This window comes from Diadema antillarum, unplaced genomic scaffold (genome assembly GCF_040938485.1).
Source record: "Diadema antillarum isolate AM-2024a unplaced genomic scaffold, OU_Dant_1.0 scf00000028, whole genome shotgun sequence".
NCBI classification, from domain to species: domain Eukaryota; kingdom Metazoa; phylum Echinodermata; class Echinoidea; order Diadematoida; family Diadematidae; genus Diadema; species Diadema antillarum.
Genome location: NW_027270917.1, coordinates 6235087 through 6260901, shown reverse-complemented (window position 1 = coordinate 6260901; position 25815 = coordinate 6235087). Strand labels below are relative to the sequence as shown.

General features: G+C 37.2%; 1 protein-coding gene across 1 annotated transcript; it reads left to right on the top strand.

Moving 5' to 3' along the window:
* Positions 1–1845: 1845 nt before the first annotated feature.
* Positions 1846–25601, top strand: LOC139736248 (gamma-butyrobetaine dioxygenase-like). Its single transcript, XM_071646983.1, has 6 exons — positions 1846–2286; positions 19517–19878; positions 20376–20481; positions 22177–22313; positions 24114–24280; positions 25432–25601. The coding sequence occupies exons 1-6, from the start codon at positions 1846–1848 to the stop codon at positions 25599–25601; spliced, it is 1383 nt and encodes a 460-aa protein (XP_071503084.1).
* Positions 25602–25815: the final 214 nt, after the last annotated feature.

The window sequence follows — 25815 nt, the reverse complement described above, 5'->3', positions numbered from 1 at the left end:
TTTATCGTTTGATGTATAAGATTCAGTGTAGTTGTAAGTATCAGAACAGCCTGGTCAATCATGGATTTTACAGACATACATAATTGTAGTGTGTTTACATTTAATGTAAGTGACCCAATCAGCTTTAGAAGTTTCCTCACACTTAGTGTCATATTTCCAAAGAAAACACATGTACTATATTGGTTGGAAGCTATGATTTTCATTCCATGGTCCAGGGACCAGAGAAAGCGAGAGTCTATAATTCTAGAAACTGTATAATCGTGAGAAATATGTACTTCAGACATGAAATTGTGAAGATCATGTTTTTCACATACACTGTACACACAGAAATCCTATAAAGGAAGTTTAGCATATTTTCCAAAATGCTTCCAAAGTTAACTATGCCCGGATGTTCCACATTAGAATACTAAAAATGAGTGAACAAGTAATTGTTGAACTCTAAAACAAACGTTTACACCAGAATCAATCCACAATGGGCATCCCGCATTCATAACACTCGTACGCTATATAACTGGAGGGAGGCCATATTTATCAAATGGCCGCCAAAACAAAGGATGTGATGAACCTATTCAGTTTGCTAAAACATCATTAAATTGAAAACCTTCACCCCAAAACTATACTTTTACACTTGAATAGTGATTATATATCTTTTGAGTTCGAAGATATACAATATTCATTTTCTGTTGTATGGCAGCCATATTCATTAAAATGGCCGCCAAAACGTAGGATGAAGCGATTCATATTCACTTACAGTTGAATTTATGGGAGTCCTTGACCCCAAAAACATATAAGTTGGTACCAGAGTCATGACCCTTTGTCTATACGTTTTAAGGATATGTTTTTATCAAACATGGTGGCCATATTTTTTCAAAATGGCCGCTAATAAGTAGGTTGCCATGGTTTTATCCTCTAAAAAATTATCTTATTGGAATCCTTGACCCTAAAAACCTATACTTTGGTACAAGAATCACAACAATAGGACTTTTAGTTTCCAAAATACACACCATTGCTATATCACATGGCGGCCATTTTGAAAAATGGCCGCCACGGCCGCCAAAGGGAGAATCAGAGTGGCTTCCATATCAGAAATGACTTATATTGGCATCATGTACACGTGTACCAAGTATGGTGCTTTTACCATAAAGTGCATGATTTTTTCTATATCCGCTGGACTAATTATTTTGTACAGAAAGTGACCAGTGTGTGACGAGGTATGACAGAGGTAAGTCAAAGGTTTAGTTAACTAAAGATGAAGAGCTCTCAGCCAGTAGCTTAGTGCAGTAAATTGTTCGATGCCATTATTGTTGGTGTACAATGAATGCCGATCCACGTCAGCGAAGTCATCCAAGAATTTGTTTTCATAAAAAGACAACAACAACAACAACAAAATTAAAGTACGAAAGAACGGTAATTTTGTGACAACTTCCCCTTTAACACGTATAGGATCCGACGTCGTTTTATATAGGTCCTACAGGGGATAACGTCTAAACCATCACGTGTCCACTGGGCCGTTACTTTCGAAGCTACAGGTCAATCACAATAACAACGGTAACTCGGTGTTTAAATCGTTGGCACACCCATTTTAGACGTGGGATATATTGAGTGTTCCTGCAGGCGGTTGCGTAATATTTTCTTGCGTCCTTCATCTTCTTTTGTTACTGTAGGCCTACAGTAATCCTCTTTGCAGAGTGTTGTCGTACATTGGTGAGGTCGCAGACCACGAGAACACATGATATACGATACTCTATGGTGCAGTATAAAAGAACTAAACTAGGTGCAAGTAAAAGACTGTGTCTATAGGAAATACGTAAAGACAGCATTAACTTTTTTTTTGAAATCGGCGTAATGATTCCCCTATCTCTCACCATTCGAATGAGGAGAGTAGCGCTGATAGGCCACGGGCTATCTCGGAGGGGATTTCTCGCTGCCCACCGACAGCAGAGCAGATCGCGACCTGATCACTGCGCGAAATCCACTCTCCCAGATGTCACAAGTGATCGCTCTCCATCAGGCGCAGTCGGGTCGAGCGCGATGCCGACAAAGGCGCCGAAGAACACCGCTGCTTTTCACATCGACGCCCCGCTGACCGAGTCGTGGAGCGACTGGACTCCTATCACTTGGTCATCGATGTCAAGTGATGGCCGTCTGGTGTCGGTTGGATGGTCCGATGGAGAAACCCAGGACTACCCAGTGGTGTGGCTCCGAGATAACTGTCACAGCGAGAAGTGCTACGATTGGTCAACTGACACGAGGAAAACTTCTTTGATGGATCTTTTCCTTGAACCGGTAAGGATTAAAAAGAAAAAAACTATTAATTTCTAGAAAATAAATACAAGAATTTAAAAAAAAAATCAAACAAGCAAACGAGGGTATCCAACCAACTTACTACCAACTACAAAAAAAGTCAAAAATCAAGTACGATGGAATCCGAAAAGACTATGAAAGACTAAATCAGTCCTCCTGTAAGAAAGACTGACTAGGCATAAAAATATGTTCACCTTGTTGTTGTTGTTTGGGAAGAGAAGGCTCCTTGGCGATGTTAACTAGATCAAATCACCCTAAACCGAAACTTCTTTTTCTACCAAAACAACATGTAGTTTTAAGAAGTCATCATCAAACAAGGCACTTCTCACCCATTGTCCTGGACAGAGCGTCTTGGAAAGTTCCATCACGCCGCTTTCTCGCCTTATACGTGTATCTGTGCCCTAAAATTTAAGTGTTAATGCATACAGCTTTAAAGGACAAGTTCACCTTCATAGACATGTGGGTTGAGTGAATGCAGCAATATTAGTAGAACACATCAGTGAGAGTTTGAGCAAAATCGGACAATCCGTTAAAAAGTTATGAATTTTTGAAGTTTCTGCTCAGTCACGGCTGGATGAAAAGACTACTATAGCTTGTGATGTCACATGAGTACAACGATATAAAGAAAGAATAAAGAAAATATTTCCATTTTTCTCGCTTTAAAAAAGAACACTCGACTTCTCTCTTTCAGAAGGCAGGGGGAATGATTATTATTACCCTTGAAGTAGCAAGTCGAAGAACTGTGCACTTTATTCAAAAAGTAAAGTTTTGTGAAATTCTCTTTTTATTTTCGTTATATAGCTGTAAGCATGCGACATCATACACTGTAGTAGTCTTCTCTTCCAGCAGTGACTGCGCAGATACTTAAAATATTCGTAACTTTTGAACGGATTGTCCAATTTTCCTCAAACTCTCTCAATCCTTATGTATATGAAGGTGGACTTGTCCTTTAAATTGGGAACCTAGACAAAGTTGTCGATCATTACAAAAGTGCCCGTAACATGATTAGAAGGTACCATCACGCCGTTTTGAAAAAAGCGTTATTTGCTAAAGAACGACAGCTATTATAGTCAATATAATTCTCATCATCGTTAGCCTTTCAAAAATAAGTAGCATTGAGAACAATGACATGAGTATTCACAATCGACAAAAGTGATTATGTTGACACCTCACGAGTCGCATTTTGCCGAATTGTGTAGCACACATTTTTTCTTTAATTTCTTTCTTTTACCTAAAAAAAAAAAGCCCCAAAACAAAACAAAGAGATTGAGATGATTAGACTTCGCGTTAAAATTTTGTTGTGCTGTAGTGGCCTAGCAGTAATGACTGTGAGTTGTAAAATCATCAACCAAAAATGATTTTTTTTTTCCCCCTCACATTTCTGTTTATAAACCAGCGGAAAAGTGATGATAATTATCGCCGCCCCAATGCCAGCTTGTGTGTAGATCCTGCAATGTACACAATTTCATTTGATTTTATTTATTCAACATAATTTCAAACACAAATCTAAATCATTCTCAGTCAAATAGGCCTTCATGTAACAGAAAAAGTCAATATACGGAGCACAATGCACATGTGCTTTGTGAAAACTTGTCTTAGCTACCACCTGCCATATACGACCACTAAAATAATTCCTTTCGAGCGAAAAAGCATGTTAAAGAACCTGTCTGTAACGGCCACCTGTCTATAAACGGGCATTTTTTCCATCTCCCTTGGGTGGCCGCCATAGGTTTGATTGCATTTGCCTGTTTTTGTCTGTTCAAAGTCAGTCTGAACGTGGTGTGGACTTACCCTTTGATACGATAATATCTATTGTAACACCATTATGGTGACCACATTATCTCCAAATCTCTCACTCATTCTATAGACTCGTATGTCAATAGCGCAAGCATATACATCACAATCGATACAACTGTACTAGAACTGCTGATTTGGCAAAAATCTAAATATAACGTATCTATTAAAAAGGAAAAAGACTACAGCCTAACTTTCTTACTTTGCTCAAGTATGCATCATCTTAGTAATATCAAATTTTGCAGTAACATATAATCATCTGCCAATAAGAAAGAGACAATACAACTGTATATATCAAGGGGCCTACGATATAATTCTTCACTTCCATAGTCAACACGCCTCTATAGCGTGATGTCTGATTCCATTCAGACATTTTTTTTTTTAAATTTTATTTTGTACTCATGAATGGCATTGTGATAAACAGAAGGATAATAAACCACCCAGAATATTTACACTTCCTACTATGACTTGCGACTTATCTGAGTTCATAAAATGTCCTTAAATAAACTTTTCATACTGGGCAATCAGACACTTAACCACTATATCACACTGCCCCTCACACACACACACACACACACACACACACACACACACACACACACACACACATACACACACATCAATATATATAAAAACATTCTGCCTTGTCATGCCACAATTTTGTGTGGAGAAGAACAGGTTTCGTTATAACTTTATCGATTTCCAGTTTACCAGGCAAAATATATGTAGTGAAGAACTCTGAACAACGTGATTATTTTACCCGTGAAGTGTCTGAATCTAACTCGAGGAGTACCAAATAGAGTTCATTTTACCAAATCGCTGTATAAATGGAGTCGTGTTGCACAAACTTCAAGCCCTTTGCGCAATTTGCAAAGGACTATGCATCAAAATACTTTTGGGCCATTCATTTAATTTCAACTTGACCCATACTCCGATAAAGCGTGAATTCCTGGTCAAAAAGTCCACTGGAGCAGAAAAATTTTGACCTGGAGTTGTAGTTCTTTCAACCTCTCGTATGAAGAGAACAATCAGATAGGCTGCACAAACCATGCAATTTTTTCTCCGCCATGTCAGAATTGTAATATGGAATTATAGGCATTGAGTATAATTACAACGTAGAAGGGGTAGTGGCATTTAGACGGATCCCCTGGATAAGATCGACCCACCCCATTTATCTCCATAAATCGCCTCCAATGTAATCATATAACATAATAAAAGCAATAGAACAATAATGTCTTTGCCCACAAAGATTGTGAGCAAAACGTTCATCTCAAGCTGAGTAGAATAATGTCGTTTCTACAGTGGCAGACACAAAATGAAGGGTAACTGATGTGATTTAAGTCTCTATACACTGTAAAAACATCGGTGTTAGATTTAACACCACGGGTGTTAAATCTAACACCGGTCAAACTTCAATAAAGGACCACACCCACAGGTGTTAAAAATGCACTGTGATGGTGTTGAAAAGTGTTCACCTGACACTTCGTGGTGTTAATTTGACACTGTACCTGGTGTTATTTTGACACTGTACTGGTGTTAATTCAAAAATGACACCACATGGTGTTGATTTGATATTTGCTGGTGTTAATATCAATGGTTTAACACCCGTCCAGCTTCAATAAGGGACCACACCAGCTGGTGTTACTTTGGTGTAAATTTATTTTCACATTTTTTCAAAAATCTAGTATTTTAATGTAAAATTCTTGATCGTCTTGTTTAAATTAAAAATCAACAAGAAGTGCAGTTACTAAGAAACTCTTCAAAAAACAGTTTAAAATTTGGAAATGACACCCGTAGGTGTTAATTTAACACCATAAATGAGCACCGAAAATTTAACACCAGCTCGGTGTTCACTATTTAACACCGGACTTTTTGCAGTGTACGTATACCTTTAAGTGTTGTTTTTGTGAATGATATACCCTTTCTATCTTTTTTTTTTGCGATTTTGTGTGACTTTGTTATCAAGCGTTAATGCCTTGGGAGAATGCATGAAGTCACATTTGTTTCGGTATGAAATCATGGGGTCACTGCTATGGGCAATCGGTATTTTCCCGGAGTTTGCTGTGGAGTGCAATACCAAGGAGCTAAGCTGCTTAGCTCCTTGATAAATACTTCCAATGTTTATAACCAGCGGAAAAGTGATGATAATTATCGCCGCCCCAATGCCAGCTTGTGTGTAGATCCTGCAATGTACACAATTTCATTTGATTTTATTTATTCAACATAATTTCAAACACAAATCTAAATCATTCTCAGTCAAATAGGCCTTCATGTAACAGAAAAAGTCAATATACGGAGCACAATGCACATGTGCTTTGTGAAAACTTGTCTTAGCTACCACCTGCCATATACGACCACTAAAAATAATTCCTTTCGAGCGAAAAAGCATGTTAAAGAACCTGTCTGTAACGGCCACCTGTCTATAAACAGGCATTTTTTCCATCTCCCTTGGGTGGCCGCCATAGGTTTGATTGCATTTGCCTGTTTTTGTCTGTTCAAAGTCAGTCTGAACGTGGTGTGGACTTACCCTTTGATACGATAATATCTATCGTAACACCATTATGGTGACCACATTATCTCCAAATCTCTCACTCATTCTATAGACTCGTATGTCAATAGCGCAAGCATATACATCACAATCGATACAACTGTACTAGAACTGCTGATTTGGCAAAAATCTAAATATAACGTATCTATTAAAAAGGAAAAAGACTACAGCCTAACTTTCTTACTTTGCTCAAGTATGCATCATCTTAGTAATATCAAATTTTGCAGTAACATATAATCATCTGCCAATAAGAAAGAGACAATACAACTGTATATATCAAGGGGCCTACGATATAATTCTTCACTTCCATAGTCAACACGCCTCTATAGCGTGATGTCTGATTCCATTCAGACATTTTTTTTTTAAATTTTATTTTGTACTCATGAATGGCATTGTGATAAACAGAAGGATAATAAACCACCCAGAATATTTACACTTCCTACTATGACTTGCGACTTATCTGAGTTCATAAAATGTCCTTAAATAAACTTTTCATACTGGGCAATCAGACACTTAACCACTATATCACACTGCCCCTCACACACACACACACACACACACACACACACACATACACACACATCAATATATATAAAAACATTCTGCCTTGTCATGCCACAATTTTGTGTGGAGAAGAACAGGTTTCGTTATAACTTTATCGATTTCCAGTTTACCAGGCAAAATATATGTAGTGAAGAACTCTGAACAACGTGATTATTTTACCCGTGAAGTGTCTGAATCTAACTCGAGGAGTACCAAATAGTTCATTTTACCAAATCGCTTTATAAATGGAGTCGTGTTGCACAAACTTCAAGCCCTTTGCGCAATTTGCAAAGGACTATGCATCAAAATACTTTTGGGCCATTCATTTAATTTCAACTTGACCCATACTCCGATAAAGCGTGAATTCCTGGTCAAAAAGTCCACTGGAGCAGAAAAATTTTGACCTGGAGTTGTAGTTCTTTCAACCTCTCGTATGAAGAGAACAATCAGATAGGCTGCACAAACCATGCAATTTTTTCTCCGCCATGTCAGAATTGTAATATGGAATTATAGGCATTGAGTATAATTACAACGTAGAAGGGGTAGTGGCATTTAGACGGATCCCCTGGATAAGATCGACCCACCCCATTTATCTCCATAAATCGCCTCCAATGTAATCATATAACATAATAAAAGCAATAGAACAATAATGTCTTTGCCCACAAAGATTGTGAGCAAAACGTTCATCTCAAGCTGAGTAGAATAATGTCGTTTCTACAGTGGCAGACACAAAATGAAGGGTAACTGATGTGATTTAAGTCTCTATACGTATACCTTTAAGTGTTGTTTTTGTGAATGATATACCCTTTCTATCTTTTTTTTTGCGATTTTGTGTGACTTTGTTATCAAGCGTTAATGCCTTGGGAGAATGCATGAAGTCACATTTGTTTCGGTATGAAATCATGGGGTCACTGCTATGGGCAATCGGTATTTTCCCGGAGTTTGCTGTGGAGTGCAATACCAAGGAGCTAAGCTGCTTAGCTCCTTGATAAATACTTCCAATGTTTATAACCAGCGGAAAAGTGATGATAATTATCGCCGCCCCAATGCCAGCTTGTGTGTAGGTCCTGCAACGTACACAATTTCATTTGATTTTATTAATTCAACATAATTTCAAACACAAATCTAAATTATTCTCAGTCAAATAGGCCTTCATGTAACAGAAAAAGTCAATATACGGAGCACAATGCACATGTGCTTTGTGAAAACTTGTCTTAGCTACCACCTGCCATATACGACCACTAAAAATAATTCCTTTCGAGCGAAAAAGCATGTTAAAGAACCTGTCTGTAACGGCCACCTGTCTATATAACGGACATTTTTTTCCATCTCCCTTGGGTGGCCGCCATAGACAGGTTTGATTGCATTTGCCTGTTTTTGTCTGTTCAAAGTCAGTCTGAGCGTGGTGTGGACTTACCCTTTGATATGATAATATCTATTGTAACACCATTATGGTGACCACATTTATCTCTAAATCTCTCACTCATTCTATAGACTCCTGTCAATAGCGCAAGCATATACATCACAATCGACACAACTGTACTAGAACTGCTGATTTGACAAAAATCTAAATATATGTATCTATCAAAAAGGAAAAAGACTACAGCTTAACTTTCTTACTTTGCACAAGTATGCATCATCTTAGTAATATAGGTTTTCCCGGCCAATTTCGCACTTGTGTCAGTCCAATTCCTAATTGCTGCATTCAATTTAGCAAAATTTAGCGTAGATGACATGTTCGGTAGTTCAATTTTATGATCTCTTCATTCAAATTCATTTTGGAGCATTCAAATTACCTTTAGCGTCATTCTAATTAACACTTTTTCAATTGAAATTCGTAAAACTAGCACCATTTCGTTATTCGTTCATTCAATTTAGAATGATATAGTCACGTGATCACGGACATGCCGCACTCGTTCATTCAAATTCATTTTTGGGCATCCAATTTAACATCTTTTGCAGTCAATTTAATTTTCGTACTTATTTGAAAGATTTTGGCAACAGGTTTTTTTTTTCTTCAATGTGCTTAGTGATTCTTCCAGTCCGAAGATTTAGTGCATCATGTGGCCACAACTTATCTGGCCGTTGAGTGCTTTATTCCGAGTGTGTCGGCCAGTTCTAGGAAGTCAAGGTTATGATCATCAAATGTTTCTATAATTCTTTTTCTGTCTTCTTGAGAAATACGTCTGTATCTAATTTGTGCTGTCATGACTGTAAGAAGATGAAGTTAGTATTGGTACATGTAGGCCTAAAATGACATGTATGAAAGAAAAGGGGCGTTACAGAACAACAAACCCGAGTTATGTATGGTAAAAAATATGATACTTTTACTGCTTAACAGTGCGTGGATGAAACAAAAAGTCACATAGAAATACGCGTTTAAATGTTATCACCTTTTCAAAAGAGAAATAACATGACGTTAATTTGAATGAACATGTTAGGAATTTGACTGCCCATACGCGAAATTGAATAAATTTTGCAGTAAACATATAATCATCTGCCAATAAGAAAGAGACAATACAACTGTATATGTCAAGGGGCCCATGATATAATTCTTCACTTCTATAGTCAACACGCCTCTATAGCGTGATGTCTGATTCCATTCTGACATTTTTTTTTAAATTTTATTTTGTACTCATGAATGGCATTGTGATAAATAGAAGGATAATAAACCACCCAGAATATTTACACTTCCAACTATGACTTGCGACTTATCTGGGTTCATAAAATGTCCGTAAAGAAACTTTTCATACTGGGCAATCAGACACTTAACCACTATACCACACTGCCCCTCACACACACACACACACACACACACACACACACACACACACACACACATACACACACATCAATATAATATATAAAAACATTCTGCCTTGTCATGTCACAATTTTGTGTGAAGAAAAACAGATTTCGTTATAACTTTTTCGATTCCCAGTTTACCAGGCAAAATATATGTAGTGAAGAACTCTGAACAACATGATTAGTTTACCCGTGAAGTGTCTGAATCTAACTCGCGGAGTACCAAATAGAGTTCGTTTTACCAAATCGCTTTATGGAGTCGTGTTGCACAAACTTCAAGCCCTTTCCGCAATTTGCAAAGGACTATGCATCAAAATACTTTTGGCCATTCATTTAGTTTCAACTTGACCCATACTCCGATAAAGCGTGTATTCCTGATCAATAATAATAATAATAATAATAATAATAATAATACAGGGTGCTTATTATGCGCCAGTTCCACATAGTTAACGTGCTCAAGGCGCACTGGAGCAGAAAACTCGTAATTTTGACCTAGAGTTGTAGTTCTTTCAACCTCTCGTATGAAGAGAACAATCATAGGCTGCACAAACCATGCAATTTTTCTCCGCCATGTCAGAATTGTAATATGGAATTATAGGCATTGAGTATAATTACAACGTATAGGGGAAAGTGGCATTAGACGGATGGATCCCCTGGTTAAGATCGACCCCCCCCCCCCATTTATCTCCATGAAACGCCTCTAATGTTATCACATAACATAATAAAAGCAATAGAACAACTAGAGAGAGGCCGTCAAAGGCGGCAGACCCACGCCTTGTACAAAGTCGGGGTAAACATAATGTGCATTCGGTCATCTACCAGAATTCGGTCACTTAATTGCCAGTGTGCTTTATCACCAGCCAGTGAGTTCTACCAAAGATCGTACACTGAAGTGTACGATCTTTGGGTCTACAGTCACATCACACGCAAATCACATCATTTCACATACGGTAACACTCATTCACAGCAGGAAAGTCCTTTAGTCTCCTCCAAAAATCCATCGAAAATCCCAAATACCACCGTCAAAAGTGCAGAATCAGAACTTTTCCAAGCGCGCGCGAATTAAGTCCAGTTTTAAGAGTATATTGTCTACGCGACGGGTCGCCGAAAAAGCGCTAAAAATCGAGAAATACGCCGTTTTCTTGCGGGATATTTTGCTCATAGCAAGCCGAGAGTGTGATGATATTATCAAAGGTCGTATGAGTGTACGATCTTTGATGGTATCCACAAAAGCGCAAAAGAAAAACAAAATTTACGTACTCCCTAGGCAATTACCCCTATGATTAAGGGTGTCTACGGAAATTATTCAATGCAAGGGTTGAATGCAAATGTCTACTGCACCAGTATTCGGTCACCAACGAGCGCCGCAACGTCCCCGATGCAATTTTGCACCAACAGTGTACAGCGCGATGCATTTTCAGCGGCCTTGCACACGCATTGACATTGAGCGCGCATATCGTGCAGTGTAACTGACCGAGCAAATGCTCCTCCAACGAAAAAAACAATCAATGTTAATTTGAAAAATCATCAAAATACGGGCCAGTTTGTGACGACGGAGAACAAACTTTCATAAATCTAGAAGGACATAGTCCCTCAAATAGGCCTAAACGTAAATGTCGGAATTCTTACGAACATTTGAGCAGCGAAGTCGGATCGTTTGGGAGTTTATGTGTTCGTATGGTAGCGGAAAATCGCAAAGTGAGAAACGGGAAATTTTCGGAGTGGTCACTATATCATTGGGTCAAAACTTCAAGGTCACACAGAATTTGCAAGGGTCAACCGATTATCACCAAAATCTAATCGATTCTTTCCTGCCATTATCCAAACATCCCCTGAACATTTCGTGCAAATCCGTTTACCCGTTCTCTTGTTATCTTGTACACAAACAAACAAACAAACAAACAAACAAACAAACAAACAAACAAACAAACAAACAAACAAACAAACAAACAAACAAACAAACAACAAACAAACAAACATACGGAACCCTTTACATAACCCCCTGCCGATTTTCATCGGCGTGGGTAATAATGTCTTTGCCCATAAAGATTGTGAGCAAAACGTTCATCTCAAGCTGAGTAGAATAATGTCGTTTCTACAGTGGCAGACACAAAATGAAGGGTAACTGATGTGATTTCAGTCTCTATACGTATACCTTTAAGTGTTGTTTTTGTGAATGATATACCCTTTCTACCTTTTTTTTTGCGATTTTGTGTGACTTTGTTATCAAGCGTTAATGCCTTGGGAGAATGCATGAAGTCACATTTGTTTCGGCAGGGGCGTCACCAGCTTTTTTTCAAGGGGGGTGCGTTTTGACCCTAATGTAACGAGAATTTTTTTTCTTTTTTTTTTTGGACAGACATTTGGAATATAGGAAGCTCTCAATCCCTAGACTTTTACTGTTTTTGACGGAAACCAAGCGGGGAAAGGGCACCGGCGTAGCTAGGATTTCATCTTGGAGGGGGGGGGGGGGGGGGGGATGGTGTGTTAGTATGCAAGGGAGCGAGCAAGGGGGGGGGGGGGACTCGTGAAAGTGCCCGTTGTCCCCCCCCCCCCCCCCCTCCCACGGTGAGAACTTTTTGCATTTTGATGTTGTAAATGGTGCAATTTGATGCAGGCTTTTTGGGTGTTTTACCGACTTGAAACATTCCCACTTGTTTAAGGTAGCAGTACATTTTGGTGGAATTTGTTGTTGAACAATGTGCCTATAAACTATATCATTTCAATGAACTTCTTGTATTGATTCTTACACCGCTTATGATGTCATGAACGCGACCGAGCCCGAGCAGGCGGAGAGAGCGAGGGGGGATTTGATGCATGTTTTGCTTGTTTTATCGACTTGAAACAGTCCCACTTGTTTAAAACAAAGCAGTATATTTTGATGTAGATTAATATCGAACAATTTGCCTATAAAATAGTATCATCCAAATAAACTTCCTGTTTTGATATTTACACTGAATATCATGAACGCGGCCAAGCAAGAGCGAGAGGAGTGAGCGAGGGGGAGGATGTGGGAGGGAGTGTCCCCCTCCCACGGTGAGCACTTTTTGATGTTGTAAATGGTGCAATTTGATGCAGGTATTTTGCGTGTTTTATCGACTTGAAACAGTCCCACTTTGTTTAAGGCATCAGTACATTTTGAAGTAAATTGTTATTGAACAATTTGCCTATAAATGGTATAATTCAAATAAACTTGTCATGTCATGAACGCGACCGAGCCCGAACAAGCGGAACGAGCAAGGGGGGAGGTTGTGGGAGGGGGTTGTCCCCCTATAAATGGATTATGGAATGACGGTGTGAAACGACAAATTACTGGCAGCAATATCTGGAGAATGGCTTAACGATTACATGCGAGCAAGCGGAGCGAGCGAGCTTTAAAATTTTGACATTTTACTGTCCCAAAATTGCCGTTTGCAGCCATATTTTTTTGCTTTGGAAATTAAGGGGGGACGCAACGGGCGCAACTGCTGGCAATTACTGGCAGCAATATCAGGATAATTTAAATGCGAGCGAGCGGAGCGAGCGAGCTTGAAAATTTTGACATTTTACAGTCCAAAAACTGCCGTTTGTAGCTACATTTTTTTTTTTTTTTTGCAGTAAGGGGGGGGGGGGGGGCGCACCGGGTGGAGCTGCTGGCAATTACTGGGAGCAACTTCAGGAGAATGGCATTACGACTAAATGCCAGCGAGCGGAGCCAGCGAGCTTGAAAATTTTGACATTTTACAGTCCAAAAACTGCCGTTTGTAGCTATACTTTTTCGCTTTGGAAATTAAGAGGGGGGGGGGGGGACGCCCGGTGCGCCCCTCCCCCTGGATCCGCCACTGGTAGTCAAGGGTGTCGGTTTATGTTCATGACTGAGGGAGGTATCAGACCAGCGAGGTGGCGTCGAAGTGACCAAGCATGGGAAGGATGTCCAAAATCTATCTAAATAGTAAACACTTTGTAGAATACACTGTGAGTCTTGTACTAGTAGATATGTATAAAATCAGTGCTGCCAGAACCAGGGGTGCGAATTGTTTTTGCCTACGATTTTTTTTTTTTTGTCCCCGATGCAAAATTTCAAAAAATAAATAAATAAATGAATAAAAAATAATTATTATTCAATTCAATTCAATTCAATTCAATTCGTTTATTCATCTCAATCATCATAAAACAAATACATTGTGAGATCAACATAGCAAACAAAAAAAGAAGTATTGATGAGGAGAACGGGGACTACAAAAAGCGATTGCTTGAAAAGGCGTAAAGCCCCCAGATTACAATGATAAATAGAATGCATGTACATGTACATGACGAAGTGAACATAATTTTTAAATGAAGTAAAATAATAAACTGTTTGAAATTGTACATAAAACACATAAGATACTATACATTGAAATGGAAAAAAATAAGTAAGGAGGTCTTAGTCCGATGAAGTTCGACGCCTCCTCCCCCCCCCCCCCCCATAAATACAGTCACATACATGATGCATATATATTCCTCTTGGTAATAAAATTCATGAGTATATATTATAACTATTGTAAATTCTTTTGGAATTCAAATCAAATAAAATGATTGAACTTGGTTATTTTCTTTATATGTATGAATCAAAAGATTCTTCAATTTAAATTTGAAAGAAGTTATGGTTGAACAAGAAGCGATGTCATTTGAAAGTTTGTTCCAGATACGGGGACCGGTATGCTTAACAGATTTTAATATGGAGTGACTATTGGCTACAGGATAATTGAATTTAAGACGTAAGCGAGTATTATATTGGTGAACATCTTTATTGTGGCGATATAAATTAGAAATATTAACTGGTGCCAAATTATTATTAACATAGAACATTAAATTGGCGATTTTGAATCTATAAATATCATATATTGTTAAGGTTTTTAAACGAAAAAATAAAGGCTGAGAAGGGGCAAAATAAGCAGAATTAGAGCATATACGTAGAGCTTTCTTTTGCAATTTGTGTATGGGATCTAAATGAGTGACACCAGCATTTGCCCATGTAATGGTGCAATACTGTAAATATGGGAGGACAAGAGAATTATACAACATAAATAGCTGCTTTTCCGGGAGCGTAGTACGTAACTTGCATAATATACCAATATTTTTGGAAACTTTGTTACAAATCAAAAAACGGTGTTCGTTAAATTTCAATTTTTCATCAAGTATAATACCTAGAAATTTAACTGATGTTGATATACATAATTGAACATTATTCATCTTGATTTTAACTTCATCTAAGACATGAGATATTGTGGGTTTACGAAAATACATAACGCTTGTCTTTTCGTAATTAACAATTAATTTATTAGCATCAAACCACTCAGACACTTTATCAAGCTCAGTATTTGTTTTAGAGACAAGGTACTTAAAATCACTGTGAGAGGAAATGATATTGGTATCATCAGCAAATAACACAAAATTAAAGAAGGAGGATACATAACATAAATCATTGATATATAAAAGAAACAGGAGAGGGCCCAGTATGGATCCCTGGGGGACTCCACACTGGACCCTTGAATATGATGAACTACAGTTATTGTAGAAAATAAATTGGTATCTTTCATCTAAATAGCTGTGGAACCAGTCCCACACTGTACCCCTAATTCCAAAGTAAGATAATTTGTACAAAAGAATATCATGATTAATCAGATCAAAAGCTTTGGTTAGATCAAGAAAAATTCCGAAAGAATGATTATTGTTATTGATATTATTCAGCAGTCTATCATGAAGGTCTATTAACGCATGCTCGCATGAATGACGTGCCCTGAAACCATATTGGGAATTATTTAATAATTGGTGTTTATCCAAATGAAATATTAATCTTTTATAAACAATTTTTTCTAAAATTTTCGAAATACAAGACAACAAAGCTATGGGTCTGTAATTAGAAAATAAGTGTTTGTCTCCCCTTTTAAAAACAGGTATTATTTTAGCAATTTTTAAATTTTTTGGAACCCTTCCACAACATAAAGATAAATTGAATATGTGTACTAAGGGGGAAACAACTGAATAAATTACCTTTTTTAGAAGGGAAGTACTTAGTTCATCGAATCCTGTGCTGTTACTGTTCTTAAAACTTTTTACAATATTAATAATTTCGGATTCATTAGTTGGAGCAAAATACAAAGTTGTTTCACAAGAATGTTTAAGATAAAAAGAAAAGTGAGTCATGGAAGTGTTATTCAATTTTTCAAGAGCAATTGATGCAATATTTGAAAAATATTCATTGAATTCATTTACAATGTGCTGATCATTATATATTTTTTCATTATTCTTTATAAAAAAAGAAGGGAAAGCATCTTTATTTTTCTTACCAATGAGACTATTAATTATTGACCAAACTCTAACTAGATTATTCTTATTCGTCTGAAGTAAATCACCAAAATATTTTTTTCGTGCGGCTCGCAAAATTGCAATTAATTTATTACGGTATTTCTTAAATTTCACTTCGGACGATTTGTCGCGTTTGGAGCAAAATACTTTATAAAGTCTGTTCTTTTTATTAATGCATTTAAGTAGAGATCTGGTGATCCATGGTTTCCGGGGAATATTCTTTTTCTTTTTATTAACGGATATTTCAACTTTACAGATGTTATCAAAAGATTGCTTAAACTTTGTGAGAAATATGTCATATGTAAATTCAACGTCGTTGGATGAAAAAATAATATTCCAGTCAATTTTTGCTAGTTCCTTATTCAAAGAAGCAATGTTTCTGGGATTGAGATGTTTTCTATTGGGTACGAACTTTTTTTCACCATGTTCATTCATGAAAATATTATGAGTTAATGAAAATATTGGTAAGTGATCTGTGATATCACTATAGAATATACCTGAGATAATATCTTTTGTGCATACATTTGTCAAAATATTATCAATTAAAGTTGAAGAAGTTTTAGTGATTCTTGTAGGCTTATCAATTAAAGGACGAAAACAATTATTATACACAATATTCATAAATTCATTTACATAATCTAAGGACGAACAATTCAATAAATTTAAATTAAAATCCCCCATGACATAAACTTCTTTGTTTTCTTTGGTCAATCTCTCTAGACATTCATTAAACTGTGTGTTGAATTCATTGATATTAGATTTCGGGTCACGATAGATAACGGCTACAATAATGTTTTTTTGACCTGTGACACTAATTTCAATAAAGAGTGAATCACACAAATCTTGGCCTAAGTTGAGATCACATCTAACAGTAGAATTTAATGAATTGGGAATAAGCATAGCAACTCCCCCTCCCCTACTTTTTATTCTGTCGTTATGGAAAAATTTATAATTATCAAGGTGAAACAAAGTAATTGGTGTTCTATCATGAATCCAAGTCTCACTAAAACCGTAAACTGAAAACCTTGTGTCTAATTGACCAATGAAATCATGAATAGCATTGTAATTTTTGAAGAGACTACGTGAGTTGAAATGGAGCAAGCTTAAAGTAGCATTGTCGAAGTTTATATTTTGGTTAAATTCTTTTGGGAGCCAGTATTTGTTTGACTTGTCAAAACTAAGGAAGTTGTCATCAGGATCAAGGTTTTCAGTACGGTCGTCTAAAAAAGAATCTTCATTGAATTTACTATGCAATATGTTGTCTTTAACTCCGGTGGTTTTATCTAACACATTTAGGGTACCTGGAAATAAATTGCCAAATTCAATATTTGTTACATCTGAAAATGGAAATTGAAAATCACACTGTATCATACAAGTAAATCAAAAAAAAAAATACAAAAAAAATACTTTACCAAACTGTATTAATTACTAAGCTAAGGTAATAGCTAACAAGAACAAATGGGCCACAGAATAAGAAAAGGAGCCCTCAAATGTACAGAGAAACTGTTAAAAAACAACACAACTTACAGAATAGTAAGACGTTTGCAACTACAATTTTGACCAAAAAAAGAGTCGAATTTGTGAAAGAAAATCCAATTTGAATTCATGGATACAATAAAGACAATAAAACATCAAACTAATGATAATGACGTATGAATTTGAGTAAATATAACGGAATATATCATATCACGTGCTTAATCAGTTTAGAGATTTTAGTTCATCTTTGTTTCGAATTCAGGGTCCGGTGTTGAGGTCGCTCGCAGACTGATTTCTTTTTTTTTTTTTTTTTTTTTAAGGGTCTGAAGGGGGGTGCGTTCGCACCCAACTCACCCCCCCCCCCCCCCTGGTGACGCCCATGTTTCGGTATGAAATCATGGGGTCACTGGGCACTCGATATTTTCCCGGAGTTTGCTGTGGAGTGCAATGCCAAGGAGCTAAGCTGCTTAGCTCCTTGATAAATACTTCCAATGGGTCCCTTGTGCACCTACGGAAATAGCAATACATGTACTTCGGACAAGGATTCGCCCCTATAATGTTTATGTGCATCTTTCAGCAAGAAATATGCCAACCCTATTGCACAGTGCATTCATATCCATACACGTAAACAATTACGCTGATGTTTTAAGGATCGTTAAATTTTGTTGTTTCATACCCATATCGTTTATCGTAATGACATCCTCGTTACAAAGGTAGGGTATACTATTCCAATCTATGCGTGTCTGCATTTCCTTTCGTTATTCCAAAAGTTCGTTATTCCGAAGGTTCATTAATCCGAAAATGAAATATGGTTTGTCATTCCGAGAACGAAAAAAGGTTCATTATTCCGAAGATGCGAGAGTTCGAAAATAAAAACAGAGGGTTCGTTTAATTCCGAAGGTTCGTTATTCCAAAACTATAATAGATAAACTTATTTCTTATTTATTTGTTTTTTTTTTTTTTACAAATGCGATGCTGAAATTGAACAAAAAGCAAAATATTATATCCAAAAATTAGTAGATATAATCATTTGGCCATTTACGAAAATTCGATGAAAAGTACGCGTGTTGGAAAAAAAAGACAATATGTCTTGTTAAGATACTTCTTTTGTAAATCTCCCCCCAAAACACACACACACACACACACACACACACACACACACACACAAACACCCCACCAGTACGCCAGTGACGCCCCCCTTCTACCACATCCTCCCATTCCAGGTTTTTTTTTTTGCTGCTTTCTCAACAGATTATTTCAATTTCGGAATAACAAACCTTTTCGGATTATCGAACCTCCGAAATAACGAACGTTATTTCATTTTTCGGACAACCGAACTGTCGGAATAAAGAACCTTATATTTTAATTTCGGACTAACGGACCTCCCTAATTTCTTTTCGGTTTAACCAACTTTCAAAATAACGAACCTTCGGAATAATGCTACAAATGTTTGCATTAACAAACCTGTTGTCATTTTCGGAGTAACGAACATCCTGGCATATAGGCAATTTGCGTGTTTCGGAATAACGAACCCTCGGAATAACGAACATCACCTACTGAGTATCATGATCACCTCCTGGGGGAAAACAAGCTTATTTCATATACATGTTTTCCACAACTTTCTGATTTTATGTCCGATTTTGATGAAACTTAAAGGATTGAGTCTTTGCCCACTCTTATTTGCTTTGCATCAATTTGATTTTTTTTTTCTGTACCTAGACCAAAGTGCAATCTATCTCGGTCATTGAGGATGGTCAAGTTCTGTCGGTTGTCTGGAGTCATGATCACCGTAGTGACTTCCCTACCAATTGGCTCCGGGGGCATCGCTTCGACCGATCCGCCCGCGACCCCGTCGAGGGCACCAAACCGATCTTGTGGGGAGCCGATGTGATGGAAACCGATCACTTCCGAACCTTCGATTTCCTGGAAGTGATGGAGAGCGACGACGCCCTCTACGACTGGCTTACCGTACTCCACAACTTAGGCTTTGGCATCTTAAAGCGCGCCCCGAAAGAGCAGGGTCAACAAGTGGTTTTCCAGAAAAGACTTGGATACGACTGCCCTTCTCCGTCTCCTTCCGGGTAAAACCAAACTCCTCTTGATGTCGTTTTTTTTTTTCCTTTCTTATTGCATTCTTTTCTCGTCTAAGGGTATGGGATATGTCGCTAGTAACGACGTCATTAAATTTATCATTTTCTTCATGTGCTATAAATGCAACTAAGAAAAGCAATTTGACAAATCAAAAGAATCATAAATATTGAAAATGCAATAAAAAAATACTATTCATACTTCGACAGTACAAACTACTTGTTTGTTTGTTTGCTTGTTTATTTACAGCATAAAAGGATATGACAGATAAATTGGTATTAAACACGGGAGTTCAAGTTGTTTCAAAATTTAATGTACTGACACTGATTAGAAAATAAAATCAATCAGTCTTCAAAGCATTTGTTCTTTTAATTGCGTGAATAAAAATCTTTGTATGTTTGTGACACGTATTTTCATGTACGATGAATGCAAACAAATGCACTTACACGGCGTTGTTGTAATAAGCACTTTTTCTTTTCATCTTCAACAGCGTGGTAAACCAGATTAGAGAGAAAAGCGGCAAACATAACCCCGCGTACTCGGACAGGGGTTTGACCCTACACACAGACCTGACGTATTACCACCAGCCAAAAGGGGTAGGCAAGTTTTCAAGTAACACTTCAATATCCTCATGCATGATAAATGTGCTTGCTTGTTTTCGTGTATGAACCAAACTTTAAATCCATGTGTTCTAAGTTGCTCGCCATACAGTGGTCTACAATGTATATATTCAATCGAATTAAATCAAATGTCAGGCCTAATATCACAAGTTTTTCAAGAATGGCCTTTATAGCTACTAGTATACTCGACAAATGAGATTGTTGGCGTAAAAATCTATAGTTATACATCTCTTCAGCTACATCCACTTATTACTCCCTGGAATCAATTATTGTAATTATGACGAGGGTAGAGAAGACGTTGATACCATGGAGCTGTTCTATCCGGAGTAACCACGGTGTAGCGTTCAGCGTATTGTCTCCGTCACTGCAAAAAGTCCGGTGTTAAATATGAAACACCGAGCTGGTGTTAAATTTCCGGTGCTCATTCGTGGTGTTAGATTAACACCTCCGGGTGTCATTTCAAAATTTAAACTTGTTTTTTGAATAGTTTCTTAGTTACTGCACTTCTTGTTAATTTTGAACTTCAACAAGACGATAAAGAATTTTCCGATAAAGTATACTTGATTTTTGAAAAAATGTGTAAACACATTTACACCACAGTAACACCAGTTGGTGTGGTCCCCTATTGAAGCTGGACGGGTGTTATACCATTGAAATTAACACCACCAATATCAAATCAACACCATGCGGTGTCATTATTGAATTAACTCTCTGGCGCAGTGTCAAAAATATCTCCAGCCAGTGTCAAATTAACACCACGAAGTGCCAGGCGAACACTTTTTAATACCGTCACAATACATTTTCAACACCTGTGGGTGTGGTCCTCTATTGAAGTTTGATCGGTGTTAGATTTGACACCCATGGTGTTAAATCTAACACCGATGTTTTTACAGTGATGGAGCGGAACATAAACATAGTTATAATACGCTTGTAACATGAACGTATACCTATCTATTTTTGAATGTCTGTCTCTCAGTCTGTCTCTTTTTCTCTATATATGTAATTGTTTGGATTGTGAGTGTGTATGTGTGTGTTTATGTGTCTGTGTGTAAGACAGATCCATCAAGTGCATGGAGTGCAAGTCTTGTTTTGATTTTTTTTCTTATTTTGATGTTGTGGAGACGCGAGAGTTTCGAAGCTGGATGCGACAAGGTGCTGGGTGTTTTATTGTTTGATGTTTTTATTATGATTTGATTTGGATTTATTTTCACTTTATGTTCACAACAGCAAAAAAATATATAACTGAATTAGAATGATCATTACTAGACAATAACATTTTGTCTTCTATAAGAACGTAAAAAGATAATCCAAACGTTTACTCTAATAAGGTGAATACTTTTACAATAAATGGTAATACAAATAACTGACGTATCATATCGCTGTCTGGCCGTAGAAGAATGGTTTCACTCCTCTGCAATGCATTGAAAAATAATTGGGAGAGACTAACCCATCGTGACTAACATAATAATCAATATGATAGTATTCACACAGATGGATAATGTAAGAGCAGAGATTTCCCTTGTACAATAATCATAATGAAAATTGAGGATAGACAGAAAAAAAAAACCCAGATACATTTTATATATTAGAGTCTCCTTCTCCTACGGACATATTTATGTACTGTTCATATTATGCTCATAATATTATACGCGTTCCCTGTTTTTTCCACAGCTTCAGCTCTTTCACTGCATCCAGCAAGCCGGTGGCTCGGGGGGAGACAGTCTGCTGGTCGATGGGTTCAAAGTAGCTGAAGATCTGAAGTCTAGCAGTCAACAAGCCTTTGACCTGTTGACGACCGTCCCATGGGAGTACAAGCACGCCGTTGTAAAATGTTATCACCTTGGATATCAACGAGCAATAACGTAATAATATGTGACTCCGTGATGACTTCCAAAAGAGTGTTAAACATTATATAATACCCGAAATTCTTGTACTCCCAACCCAAATCGAATTGTATTGTATACTTGGAGCTATATGTATAGGATTTGGGATACTAGTAAGACTTATTCTATAGTGTGCGCATGTACTTGGATAAATCTAAGAACAACATTAAACTGATTATTATAGCATATGACGTCATATTTGAAAGAGGTTTGGAAGACTAATCTGTAAGATGTGATATGACCCTCACTTTCTGTTGTTACTGATACTCTTGATCAATTTTGTCGATTTTTCTTGCTTTTCCGTTAGACACATTAAATTAACGGTATATAGATAAGATTGTGAATGATTATTCTTTAATGAAGAGCTTATTATGGGGGCCATTACAGAAGTCGACATATAGGAAGATAAGGTATCGTGATTATGACTCCATCGCCCCTCTTCAAATTTCCTGCTTAAAAGTGTTTTGTTCTTTTGTGTGCTTGTTTTTAGGGGAGAATGAATGTCCACTGGATTATCTTTAAAGGACAAGTTCATCTTCATAGACATGTGGGTTGAGTGAATGCAGCAATATTAGTAAAAAAAAAAACAAACATCATTGAGAGTTTAAGGAAAACCGGACAATCCGTTCAAAAGTTATGAATTCTTGAAGTTCCACCTCAATCGCGCCTGGATGAGAAGACTACTATAGCTTGTGATGTCACATGTGTACAATGATACAAAGAAAATAATAAAGAAAAATCAACATATTTTCACTTTTCTCGCATAACAAAAGAAAACTCGACTGCTCTCGTTCAGAAGGCAGGGGAAATAATATTATTCTTAACATACGTCATTTACAAGTTGAAGAAATGTGCACTTTGTTTTGTGAAATTTTCTTTTTTTTAATTTTTCTTATATCGTTGTACGCATGTGACATTACACTGCAGTAGTCTTCTCATCCAGATGTGACTGCGCAGATACTTTAAAAATTCATAACTCTTGAACGGATTGTCCAATTTTTCCCCAAGTTTCCACTGATATGTTCTATATACTAATAGACCAGTTCGTAATTCCACTTTGCGCATGAGCAGAAAAAGGTCATTTGTACCAACAGGCACTTGGGTTTGTAAATTCACTGAGATAAGCATCTGTGATGAGATGTTTATTCATGTGATCCTTCTCTTAAATGGTGCTTGCCAGCACATCCACCTGACAGCAAGAATGGTATTTCGCAATATGAAAGGAAATGGGCTGTTACTGCATTCAATACAAAACAATGAAATGGATGCCTGCTAAATTGTCAACTGATGGAGTATTCTGATCACCTGATCTCAACGCAAGTTCATTCTTTGTTTGAACCTGAATTATTCCGTAAATTGTTACGTCGGGCAAGCTTATGCATTTTGCCGCTTTGAAGACGAGTGAAGTGCCTAACCAACTGAGAAAAAAAGAAAGGTCATTTGTACCAATGTGTACATGAGCTAATTACGAATTGGCTTATATTGTTGCATTCACTCAATCCACATGTATATGAAGGTGAACTTGTCTTTAAAGTTTTTGTTGAACAATAAATTTTCTTTAAAAGAGAAAACTATAAACTATGCTGAAACGTTTGGCTACCCTCGATACACAACTAGATTAGCAGTTGACCATCAGTATGCAAGATAACTATTTGATATAAAGTGCGAGTTTTTATGTTTTTGTGTCAAAAAAAAAAAACCGAAATCTCTTCTGTTATTTTGTAGTTTAGACGACAGTGGCCAGGTGTGTAAAATCGTGACCAACGACGTCACACGGGCGTCGATGCTCCGGATGCCCCCTGAAGAAGTCGACGCTGCTTACGAAGCGCTGTGGGAGTTCTACAAGCTTGCATACGATCCACGCAACTTGCTACAATTTAAACTAGAGCCGGGTGGGTGTGTGTGAAAGTGGTACTCTTTCAACTAATGCTTCACTGTATTTTCTTATCATGTTTGTACTACTACTACTACTGCTACTACTACTTTACCATAATTACAATAAGAAAAGTGATTTTAGCATCAGAATTGTATATTGTTTTTGTCATCATGAATGAAGAGCAAACGAGAGTGTAAAAAAATTATGATCAGAAAAACGATAAGCATATCTTGCACAGTTTTGCCTGTTTCACAAACAAGCAAATGTAAAGGAATCAAGTGTAAAGGCATTATATGCATTGTCTTCAAAGTTATGTCTCCACAATATGTTGCTAGTTATTACGTTTGCTCGCGCAAGTTACAAACAATATAACTGTCAATTAAAGCAGGATTAACCATGACGTCATCTTCACTATGATAACGATTGTCCGCATTGAGTGTCTTCGTCATTTTACAAATGATAATAACAACAACAATAATAATAAAAATGATAAAATTAGCAATAATAATAGTAACAATAATAATAATAATAATAATAATAATAATGGTTTCTTATAATGCGCTAAAGTCCATCAAGAATGATGCATATGGCGCTCTTACATAACCAGCATGAACAGTACATAATACAACCATACAATATTCAAATACGATAACTTATCAGGGCTTATGAACGCATTAACCACCACGGCAGCCATCGATCAGTACATATCACAAAACGGGTGACGGATTATTGTCAACATGGTGTTTAAGCATTTTTCCGCACACACGTTTTTAAGATATCGATTTTTCGGGCGAGAAGAATAACCATGCGCTGAATAAGTACGCTACTTTTGAATGTGCATGTCTGTAAAGTACTTTTCTCCTTATTCATACTATACGAATGGCTGTGTTTTATCGTTTTGTCATTTTGATATTAGTACCGGCTGATGTAGATTATCATTCGTTCAGTCGAAGTGTAACTCCAAAATTGTTATAAATCACAAATCTGGAATGGGAACTAAAAGTCGTGCGACGTTTCGCCGATTAACAATCAATTTCAGTGTTTTGATTAGTACTGGCAGTAGCAAATCATTCTAAATAGGGCCCCATCCCTTTTCCTTTTTGTATTTATAACATTTTAAGCTGTTTGAATTATGCTGCTTTGTGCAAATTATGTCTTCGTCCCCAGGTGACCTTCTTGCCTTTCACAACCACCGAGTTCTCCACGGTCGACTGGGCTTCACATCAAACGCACAAATGAAGCGCCACCTCGAGACGTGCTATTCTGACTGGGAGATCGTGTCAGCGCGCATGCGTCAGATTAAAACCGACAGCATGTTGGAAGCTGTTCGTGATTAATTAATGTTTCGATATCTTTCCTGCTCCAAAAGCAAACACTAAGACTCTTTAAATCATTTCAATGGTGTTTGCAGGTGAAGACAACGCACAGTGTATTCAATATTGATAGGGACATTGATTTCATAATTTGACAAACGAATTTAAGGAACGTATTATATTGTTTAAAAGTAGGCTGTCTTGAAGTAGAGCCAGACGCATTTATTGAATAAGTCAC

What these genes read in the sequence shown, in the direction of transcription:
- LOC139736248 (XM_071646983.1), top strand. Translation starts at nt 1,846, where the DNA reads ATGATTCCCCTATCTCTCACCATTCGAATGAGGAGAGTAGCGCTGATA. An exon ending in CCTTCTCCGTCTCCTTCCGG is followed by an intron (nt 19,879 to 20,375) that starts GTAAAACCAAAC and finishes CATCTTCAACAG; the next exon opens with CGTGGTAAACCAGATTAGAG. An exon ending in ACAATTTAAACTAGAGCCGG is followed by an intron (nt 24,281 to 25,431) that starts GTGGGTGTGTGT and finishes CTTCGTCCCCAG; the next exon opens with GTGACCTTCTTGCCTTTCAC.